Source organism: Ursus maritimus, unplaced genomic scaffold (genome assembly GCF_017311325.1).
Source record: "Ursus maritimus isolate PB19 unplaced genomic scaffold, ASM1731132v1 scaffold_36, whole genome shotgun sequence".
NCBI classification, from domain to species: domain Eukaryota; kingdom Metazoa; phylum Chordata; class Mammalia; order Carnivora; family Ursidae; genus Ursus; species Ursus maritimus.
The window spans coordinates 1,312,658-1,322,767 of NW_024426230.1; the positions used below are offsets into that span (position 1 = coordinate 1,312,658).

At 60.4% G+C, this 10,110-nt stretch overlaps 2 protein-coding genes across 3 annotated transcripts in view; one reads left to right on the forward strand and one right to left on the reverse strand.

Moving 5' to 3' along the window:
* Positions 1-5,215, reverse strand: part of SLC7A7 (solute carrier family 7 member 7) — a 52,961-nt gene extending 47,746 nt beyond the window's left edge. The window contains exon 1 of the mRNA XM_040620709.1: positions 5,059-5,215. Within this exon, the coding sequence (XP_040476643.1) occupies positions 5,059-5,200 (142 nt within the window). The 5' untranslated portion in view covers positions 5,201-5,215. The remainder of the gene's footprint in view (positions 1-5,058) is intronic.
* Positions 1-9,787, forward strand: part of MMP14 (matrix metallopeptidase 14) — an 11,741-nt gene extending 1,954 nt beyond the window's left edge. The window contains exons 1-10 of one of the 2 annotated variants that reach the window (XM_040620706.1): positions 148-486; positions 4,432-4,580; positions 4,844-4,966; positions 5,339-5,646; positions 6,142-6,303; positions 6,644-6,804; positions 6,980-7,118; positions 7,251-7,401; positions 7,886-8,001; positions 8,334-9,787. In XM_040620706.1, coding sequence (XP_040476640.1) covers positions 382-486; positions 4,432-4,580; positions 4,844-4,966; positions 5,339-5,646; positions 6,142-6,303; positions 6,644-6,804; positions 6,980-7,118; positions 7,251-7,401; positions 7,886-8,001; positions 8,334-8,668 — 1,749 coding nt within the window. In that variant the 5' untranslated portion in view covers positions 148-381 and the 3' untranslated portion in view covers positions 8,669-9,787. Of the gene's footprint in view, positions 1-147; positions 487-4,431; positions 4,581-4,843; positions 4,967-5,338; positions 5,647-6,141; positions 6,304-6,643; positions 6,805-6,979; positions 7,119-7,250; positions 7,402-7,885; positions 8,002-8,333 lie in introns of those variants that run through there. The other variant, XM_040620705.1, reaches the window with a different exon arrangement.
* The last annotated feature ends 323 nt before the right edge of the window (positions 9,788-10,110 follow it).

A 10,110-nucleotide genomic window follows, 5' to 3' on the forward strand; every position in this document is an offset into this window, starting at 1 on the left:
TTTTTTTTTTTTTTTTTTTTTTACCCGGCTCTTGGCTGTAATTGGATTCAGCCTGAAACAACCACGTCCGCACCGGGAAAGGAGGGCATTGGGGCGGGGGCGGAGAGGCTGTGGGAGAAGGGAGGGACCAGAGGAGTGAGAGAGGGCTCGCGATGCAGTTCGCAGACTAAGCAGAAGAAAGATCAAAAAACGGGAAAGAGGGGACGAGCAAACAGGCGCTTTCAAGAACAATCCCCTCATCTCCAAGCGGACAGCGCTCTAGGAATCCAGATTCAGTGCCCACCGAAGACAAAGGCGCCCCAAGGGAGTGGCGGCGCGACCCCAGGGCTTGGGCCCCCGCCGCGGAGCCCGCACGGCTGGCTGCCGGGACGGTCGCGGACCATGTCTCCTGCCCCACGGCCCACCGGCGGTCTGCTGCTCCCCCTGCTCACGCTCGCCACCGCGCTCGCCTCCCTCAGCTCGGCCCAAAGCAGCTTCAGCCCCGAAGTAAGTGAGCTCCCCCGGCCCTGCCGGGAGTCGCGCCCGCCGGGGAGGCGAGCCGGGGGTCTCCAAGGGGACAGCCCCCTCTTTGGAGAGCAGGGCGCTCGGGGTCTCGGCCGCTCCGGCCCGCAGCAACCCCCTCCCTCTCCTTTCCCTCCTCATCTCCAAACTTCCAAGTCGATCCAACTTCTGCCTCCCCCAGCCAGCCCCCCCACCCGCCGCCGCTGACTTTCTTTCCCGGTCCTTTCCTGGGAAGCTTTACAGCCTGGGCCCACCCCCACCCTCCCCGGTTCCCCCGGGCTCTGAGCTCAGCTCCAGAAGCAGGAGGGAGCCTGGTAAATACTTGGACTCCGCTCAGCCCCTGCGCTGCCCTGGTTTCTTGTCATGTGCGCGAGTCCGTTGTTTCTTCAACTTTCCAGCCCTCCAGCGCTCTCCCGCCCGCGCCCGCCGGCCGGGGAGGCTCGGGTGGACCGCGCCGCGGCTCCGGGGCCCCCCACGCTGCGCGCCTCCCGGGCGGTCCCGGCCCTCCGCGGATGCCGCCGCCGTCAGGTGGGGTCGGGGCTGGACGGCTGAGCGGCCCCGGCCCCCCACCCCACCCCACCTCCCCGCGCCGACCCCCTGTGTCGCGGCCGGGAGCCCTGGCGTCGAGGGTCGCGGGGCTGGCGCCCTGGCCGCCTTTCCGTACACACAAAGCTCTCCTTGTGAGCCGGGGTTCGGCCGGGAGGCCGCCTCCTCCTTCTGCCCCCCCTCACCACCCCACCCCACCCCCCAGCGGCGCCTTTAGGCTCTTCCAGTTGCTTTTGTTAATTGCTTTTCTGTGTTAATTGCAGGGAGACTGAGGGCATCGCACCGGGGAGTGGGGAGAGGGTCGGGCCCAGGGCACCCGCACATGTCTCGACTGACTGCCTCGGGCGCCCCCCCAGCCCATTCCCTGAGGCTGGCCCACCGGCCCGGGAGGAAGCCGCGTGGGAGTTGTCTGGGGAGGTTTTTTCTCTTTCTCGCTCTCTCTCTCTTATTTTGGGGTGAAGGTGGGAGACGAATTTGATCAGCTTCTTATTTTGGGCCATCCCAACCCACTCAGCCCGGCAGGGCCTGGGTGCGGTCGGGAGGGGCCGGGAAGGGCCCCAGAAGGGGGAGGGGATCTGGACTTGGCTTCCTCCCTCTTGGTCCTGGCCCTGGACCCACCCCCGGAGGAAACATCTCCAGAAAGAACACACTCTCTCTGTCCCGAAGGGATCTGAGGCTAAAAAGCCAAGTGTGGCCCTAGGAGTGGGGGTAACCAGGGACAGTGCAGATCTGCCCTGCGGCTAAGCCTGACACGGTCCTGCAGGAGGAGGCATCCTCTCCCCTGGCCTGGAGTCTTCATCCTAGGCCTGCAAAGAGAGCTCCTAACAAAAGAAGCCCGGGCATCTGGGGCTGCCCACTGCCAACTTTGCCTGCCCTGCCTTCCCTCCCCTGCCCCACTAGGCCCCCTAGGGGAGGGGCGGCAGCCCTGGCTCTGTTTTAAGTGGGTCATGGGCAGTCCCAGTGCCAGAACCACCATTCGCTTCTGGGCCACGGAGGGGTGGGAGGCAGAGGGATGGAGGAGCGCGCCCAGAGGCTCCCATCCAGGGCCTGCTGGAGTTTGCCAGAGTTCCCCCCAACCCACCCACCTTCCCCAGGACTCCTAGGCCAGAGGTGGGAGGGGTTCTCTGGACTTCTCCCCTAGGGGAATACCTCCGGACCACTCAGTTTTCAAGACAAAGCCAGCCAACAGAGTTTTCTGACCTAACAGAGTTGCTCCCTCTCCAGGCCAAGCTAGAGGACGAGCTGGGGTGGCCAGGCCTCAGGCAGCCGGGTCCCTCCCACCGGGCCTCCAGAGTCCTGCACCAGCTCCAGGACGGCCCTCTCCTCCCCGCGGCCTGTCTGGCATTTGGCCCTTCCCCCACCCAGCCGCAGACACAAGAGTCCTCTCTTCTGTGGTTCCTACCTCACCTCCTAGTCTCCTCTGTGGTTCTTGCTTTGCTCAGAGCCTAGGCCGGGGAGGAGAGGGATGGGGGCACTTCCTTTCCAGGCCTCGAGGCTCTCTCGACTGCAGGGAAGTCCCTTTCTTGCCTAAGTCTCCATTTTTGTCTATTGTGTGTGGGGTGGACGTTGTGGGTGTGAATATTTACGCCTGCCTACTTTCTTGAAAGACGCATCAGGGAGAGGGCTTTATCCCAGAGCTCCTGGATGTGGGTTCTCACCTCTCTTGCCACTCTCCATTCTGTCATTCTGCCCTAAGAGAATTCCCCTCAGTTGTGTTCCCCGAGGGTTGAGAGGGCCCGACTTTAAGTCCTCCTGACTTCCAGTTCCAGGAGTAGGCCACTCTCATCCTTCTCCAGAGCTGAAGCAGCCGCTCCCCCACCAGGGGTCCTGAGCCTGGGGTGTGTGTACCCCACAGGTGAGGCTAAGGGCAAAGGGAGTTTCCCGCATACTTAGGCACAGGCCACAGCAGGCCTCCCGCGGGCACTAGCTGTGGTATCAGCCGGCACAGGTCAGGGCAAGTCTGCAGCTCCTGGGGAGAGCAACCAGGTCCTGCAGCACCCTGCTCTGCTCCCCTGTGGTATCCCAGAGGTTAAACTTGGCTCCTTCCTCTACCCCTGAGGAGGGGCTCTCCCAGGCGGGTGGTGCTAAGGTTGCTTTGGCCAGGCCTGTTGGCTGGGGAAAGGCTGGGTTGTTTACATCTCGGGCCCTAACTCCCATCAGCCTTGGGGGATCACTTCCCAGAACCTGTTGCAATTCTTGCCCCCGCGGGCACATGTCCCCAGTCAGCTGCTCCTGAATCACCCCCAGCCCCAATGCAGGAGCACTGCTCCACTACCAGGGCCTGGGCCTAGAGGTGAAGAAGGGCCAGGAAGACCCACCGTGACAACGTGGGCTAGGGGTTGTGGCACCCACTCCCAACTTGCACCCTAGGCAACCCGCAGGCCCTCTCCTATCTCCTTAGGAAACTGAAGCTGGAGCAGGGACCAAAGTAGTGTCTCCACTGGAGAAGCCGAGTGTTTTCTTATTCCATATATAACTTGGCTCGTTTTACTTTTCAGGCTTTAGGAAAATACTCCATTGTTCTTATAATAAAGGCTGGTTTTCCCCCCCGACAGGGCTTTGTATTTTGTGTGCCTTTCAATCAAATACCGAAAACCTAACTTTATGTTAAGGCAACATGCCAGCCTTTATATTACGAACAATTCACAACATACCTCAAGTACAATACTGTCACCGAGTCTCTGTCACCACCCCCACCTCCCACTCCCTCTACTGAGAACCTCAGATGGGCCTTTAGGTCCCAAGCCCTAGGTCAGACGCTTGGATGGGGACAGTGGCAGGATCCTAGCTCTGTGGCTGGATCACACCCCCACCTCCAAAGGTCCCAGCTTCCCATCTCAGCAGCCAACCTCAGCCCTAGCTCCTGTTCCACTCTCCTTTCTAAGAAGATCTCAGCTGTGAGGGTCCTGGAGACATGGCACCCCTGTCCCAAGACGGTCGCATACCAGGTCCAAAAGAGAGCCCCCTCCCCCTCCCTGCCTCCACCCATCATGGGCACAGCCCATTCGCAGGTAGGACCTGCTATATTTACAAGAACACTGACACAGAGGAGGAAAGTGCTGGAAGGAATCTCAGCTCTGAGAAGACATCCTAGGACTCAGTTAAGCCATCTGGACTCCCATTCTCAAGAGTCACAGCCAAAGTCCAGAGCCGTGGCTCCCCACCCCTGTTTGAGCCCAGAGCCCCGAGAAGACAAGTCATACTGGGGCCTGGGCCAGAGTTCAGGTCCAACCTGGGATCTCCTCCAGCCCCACTGCCAGAGCCAGGCTGGGAGCTCGTTGCCCTTTCCTCCTAAGCCAAGGGTGCATGCCAGATACCATGGGGAGGCAGAGGCTCCCCTTGGGCCAAGTGGAGATGCTCTAAGCCACATCCCTCTCCCTACAGGCCTGGCTGCAGCAGTATGGCTACCTGCCCCCCGGGGATCTGCGCACGCACACACAGCGCTCGCCCCAGTCCTTCTCAGCAGCCATCGCTGCCATGCAGAAGTTCTATGGGCTGCGTGTGACGGGCAAGGCTGATGCAGACACCATGAAGTAAGTGCGAGACCCTGGCAGGAATCCTGCCTGGCACCCAGCGACAACACTGAGCACAGAGATACTGCCACCGACACGCCTGACTCCTGCCCTCTCCCCCGACCCCACACGCTGGGCATTCGCTGGTCCCCGCCCTCTCCCATTCACCCCAACCCCATAGCCTTGGCCCTTCCCCACACTGACCCTGAGACCAGGCACTCCCCTTCTCCTCTGAAGACCTTTCTCTTTAATATGCTATCCTGACCACAATCGTCACACCCCAGGGCCATGAGGCGTCCCCGCTGTGGTGTTCCCGATAAGTTTGGGGCCGAGATCAAGGCCAATGTTCGAAGGAAGCGCTATGCCATCCAGGGCCTCAAATGGCAGCATAATGAGATCACTTTCTGGTGAGTCCAACAGGCAAGCTGCCTTTCTCGCATCAGGGTCGCCCTCCCTATCAGTTGTGCTAACAGACCCTGAGGCCTCCTGTCCTACTCACCTCTCTGCAAAGTGCCCTTGGGAGTGGGGAGGAACGTGGCTGTAATCCTGGAGGAAGGTGCAGCTTGTGGGGGGTGCACCCCAGGGCCAGAAAGCCGAAGCCTCGGGGTCCCCTGAGCCCTCCGTTCTTGGGGGAGAGGCATCCCGAGGCAGCAGGAAGAGCCGGGGCAGGAAAGGTGGCTGGGCGGTTCAGTCAGACCTGGGAAAGTACAGGGAAGGAGAATCGTATCCATTGTTATCCTAACACACTCCCATCCTCTCCCCACGTGGCTGGACCTCAGCATCCAGAATTACACCCCCAAGGTGGGCGAGTATGCCACGTTCGAGGCCATTCGCAAGGCGTTCCGCGTGTGGGAGAGCGCCACACCACTTCGTTTCCGAGAGGTGCCCTATGCCTATATCCGCGAGGGCCATGAGAAGCAGGCAGACATCATGATCTTCTTCGCTGAGGGTTTCCATGGTGACAGCACGCCTTTCGATGGCGAGGGTGGCTTCCTGGCCCATGCCTATTTCCCGGGCCCCAACATCGGAGGGGACACCCACTTTGACTCTGCTGAGCCCTGGACTGTCAGGAATGAGGATGTGAACGGTGAGCAAAGTAGCCCTGGGACTCCTTTATTCTGCAGAGAGTCGATGATCATTTGGGGGTGGGGGGGGGTTCTTCTGCCTCTTCCCAAAACCTCAAACCCCAAAGTCTCTGGCCTACAAAGATCTCCTAGTCTGACTTCCAGTGAAAGCAGGATTCTTATTTTGCTCTGGTTATATCTGGTCCCTCTCTTACCCAATAATTGACTTCCCAAAGACTTCCCACGTTTCCAGGCAAACGTCACCTCTAGCTCCTGGGAGAACCTGCAGCCCAGATGGGACCTCAGCTTCCTTTCATACACATCTTCCTGGGTTTGGTATCTGGCCCCAGGACACCCTCTCACCTCTACCCAGAATAGACTGCTGACTGGCTTTGTGGCTTTGGGGGTGGAAAACATGACAGGCAGTCTCGGGTGTGAAAACGAAGCCTCTGGTGGGAAAGCAGGGAGCCTGAGGGAAGGGACCCAGGCTGCCCTCATAATCATCCCCATCCCTCCAGGGAATGACATCTTTCTGGTGGCTGTGCACGAGCTGGGCCATGCCCTGGGCCTTGAGCATTCCAATGATCCCTCGGCCATCATGGCGCCCTTTTACCAGTGGATGGATACAGAGAACTTTGTGCTGCCCGATGACGACCGCCGGGGGATCCAGCAACTTTACGGTGAGTAATCCCTACCTGCTCCTTCTCCTCTCCTGGTCTCTCCGACCTGTGCATCCCTTCCCTTCCCCCACACCCTACGGTCTCCACCCAACCCCACCTGACCCGGCCTCTACCCACCACCCACTCCCACTTTTTTCTTTTTTCTTTACATTATTTCTTCTACATGTTTTATTCTTCTCCCACTTTTGATTCCACCTTCTCTGCCCTTTCCCACCTGATGGCTTCAGCCTCCCCCAAAGGGCCATCCACACCTTTCCGAGGAGATCATCTGCCCAAATAGCTGTTCTTTCCTCCCCCTCTGCCACAAATTCTGAAGTGCCTCCCATGTTCTCTACACCAGGGAGTCAGTCAGGGTCCCCCACCAAGATGCCCCCTCAACCCAGGACGACCTCCAGGCCCTCTGTCCCCGACAAGCCCAAAAACCCCACCTATGGGCCCAACATCTGTGACGGGAACTTCGACACCGTGGCCGTGCTCCGAGGGGAGATGTTTGTCTTCAAGGTGAGAGGAAGAAGTGGGCCGGTGTGGGAGACGGGAGGGCTCTAAGCCCAGCAGGCTGGGTGGAAACGGCAGCAGGAGGACTAAGAACGAGAACTGAGACAGTGGGAAGCTTTGGGGACCGAGCCAGAGGACGAGCTACAAGACAATGTACTGTCCCCACCTCGACGCCTTCTAGGAGCGCTGGTTCTGGAGGGTGAGAAATAACCAAGTGATGGATGGATACCCCATGCCCATCGGCCAGTTCTGGCGGGGCCTGCCTGCATCCATCAGCACTGCCTACGAGAGGAAGGATGGCAAGTTTGTCTTTTTCAAAGGTAACCAGGCATTCTGCCTTAGTTCTCTGGGTGTGGGGAGAGTCTCCCTGGAGGAGTGGATTCCACTTGACTCCTCCAAAGACCCAAGTGCCCAAGGGGAACCCTGATCCGGCCCTTCTCTCTCCTCTCTAGGAGATAAGCACTGGGTGTTTGACGAAGCTTCCCTGGAGCCTGGCTACCCCAAGCACATCAAGGAGCTGGGCCGAGGACTGCCTACTGACAAAATTGATGCCGCTCTCTTCTGGATGCCCAATGGAAAGACCTACTTCTTCCGAGGAAACAAGTGAGACCTCAGCCCCTTGACTCTAGGCCTCCCTCCTCAGACACCACCACCAGAGTCCCTCAATTCTGGAGAAAGACCCACCTACCCCTGGGGCGTTTCCCTGGAGAGGTTAGCTGCTGGCTGAGCCTGCGCTGTTGCCTAGCAACAGACAGCCTCCATTAGGTGCTGAGTGAGTGGGAAGTGACCGGGTCACCATTCCAGACCAGACCCGGTCATTTGGCGCCTCCTGCCCTCAGCACCGTGCCTCCACCCCAGCTGCCAGGCACTGTCATTAAAGGCTGCTGGTGGCTCCTTGCAGCCTGGGACCTCCCATCCACCCCCACCTTCCGCCACTTTCAGCTGCAGGCCCTCATTACTCAAAACCCCTGTCGCGCACCCTGTCCGTAGCCACCCTTTGCTCACTGGTGGATTTAGTCGTGGGCCCCGCTACCCTCTGAGGACAGGCCCAGTGCCCGACCGCTTCCGTCCCCCTCCTGTCCCCCAGGTACTACCGTTTCAACGAGGAGCTCAGGGCAGTGGACAGCGAGTACCCCAAAAACATCAAGGTCTGGGAAGGGATCCCCGAGTCTCCCAGAGGGTCATTCATGGGCAGCGATGAAGGTGAGGGGCAAGGGAGGTGTCGTGAGGGGAGGATGGGGACAGGGGGTGAAGGGGAATGGGGGGGAGCCATACAGGACAGTATGCTGGGGAAAGCAGTGACGAGGAGGGCGCCGGAACCCTTGCCACGCGCCCGGCTCTGAGCACGGTGCTTTCCCGAAGCCCCACTGCCCTTCCAGCCTGGTCCTAGAACTAGCCGGGTTTACGGCTGAGGCCAGTGATGTTCACAAAGGTTAAGGGATGAACTCAGCTGGCTCGCGCCACTCACAGATGTTCCTTCGCTCTTCTCCTCTCTGTGGCTCTTCCGGACGCCACCTTCGTGCCGACCCCTGCAGTCTTCACGTACTTCTACAAGGGGAACAAATACTGGAAATTCAACAACCAGAAGCTGAAGGTAGAGCCAGGCTACCCCAAGTCAGCCCTGCGGGACTGGATGGGCTGCCCCGCGTCGGGGGGCCGGCCGGACGAGGGAACCGAGGAGGAGACGGAAGTGATCATCATCGAGGTGGACGAAGAGGGCAGCGGGGCGGTGAGCGCGGCCGCCGTGGTGCTGCCCGTGCTGCTGCTGCTCCTGGTGCTGGCGGCGGGCCTCGCCGTCTTCTTCTTCAGACGCCACGGGACCCCGAAACGACTGCTCTATTGCCAGCGGTCCCTGCTGGACAAGGTCTGACCCCCACGGCCGCCCGCCCACTCCTCCCACGAGGACTTTGCCTCTGAAGGCCAGTGGCAGCAGGTGGTGGTGGGTGGGCTGCTCCCACCTGTCCCGGGCCCCCTCCCTCCCCGCCCCCCACCTCCCTTCTTTTCTGTCCCGTGACTGCCTCTGTCAACCTCAGCCCTGGCATTGCTTCTTCCCTAGATGGGTCCCCTGGGGGCTGATCAGGGGCCGCCGTCTCCAGCCCCTGTCCCCCCAGGGGCCTCCGTAGCTTGGTGTGTGTCCAGCCCCACCTGAATGTCTTGGCTCTGCACTTAAAGGCAGGACCCTCAGACCTCGCTGGCAAAGGTCAAATGGGGTCATCTGCTCCTTTTCCATTCCCTGACGTAACTGTAACCTCTGAACTCTGACCTCAGGAGGCTCTGGGCACGCCAGCCCCGCAAGCCCCCAGGTGTGCCCCATTGGCAACCTCCTACCACTCTTCCTGGCTTAAAGGAATCTAATCTTGTTGAGGGGGAGACCCTGAGAGAGAGAGGAGGAGGGGGGAAGGGCCGCGCAGCCATCCTAAGACCTTGGGAGGAAAGCTCAGAGTGAGTCCTCTCCGCAAAGATCTGCCTCTGCCCCACCTGGCCCCGAGAACTTCCCCAGGAGCCTGAGCCATTAAGGGGCTGTGGAAACCCTTGACGGCCCTACCCCCACAAATGTCAGCCTTGGGATGTCAGGGCTAGAGGAGCTGAGACTAGGGGCTGTAGCTACCGGGGTAGGGCAGGTGGGGCCAAGGAGAGAGACTGTCTGGAGCCCTGGGGGTGAGCCTGAAGGCCACAGAAGAAGAATCTTGCTCAAATGCAGGCAGCTGGGATAGGGACCAAGGGGCAGAGCAGTCGGGGGGGGATAGGACAGGACCAAAAGGCTAACCAGGGAGGTGCAGTGGGAGTGGAGGGCCAGGGGCCAGGCAGGCCAGGCCAGCAGCGACAGCACAAGGTGGGCTGTGGTACCCAGGGGAGGGCATGTTTTATCGGAGCTCTGAGGAAGGGCCAGGGAACAGCACACCTGCCCCACTTCAGTGCCCTTCCTCCAACCAGAGTACGTGTATGGGAAGGGTGGGGAGCCCAGAGAAAGGCAGAGATGACACACATCCAGGGCCTGGCGACTCGGGACCTTCATGAGGGTGGCCACCTAGGCAGCGAGGCGAACAGGGGCTGGCAGCGCTGAGACAGCAGCCTCAGCTGGCTTCAGTGAGGGGCACGTGCCTGGGTGGGTCTCATCAGGTTAGCCCCTCACTTCCTGATGCCCCCGCCCCTTGGCCCATCCTACCGGTGTCCTGCCTCCTCTCCCCCACCCAGCCCACCCATTTGAAGTCTCCTCTGGCCACCACACGTGGTCATGGTACCGGGGACTTGGGAGAGTGAGACCCTGTGGGGGCAGGGAGAGGAGAGGGATGTCAGGGGTGGGGGGGTATG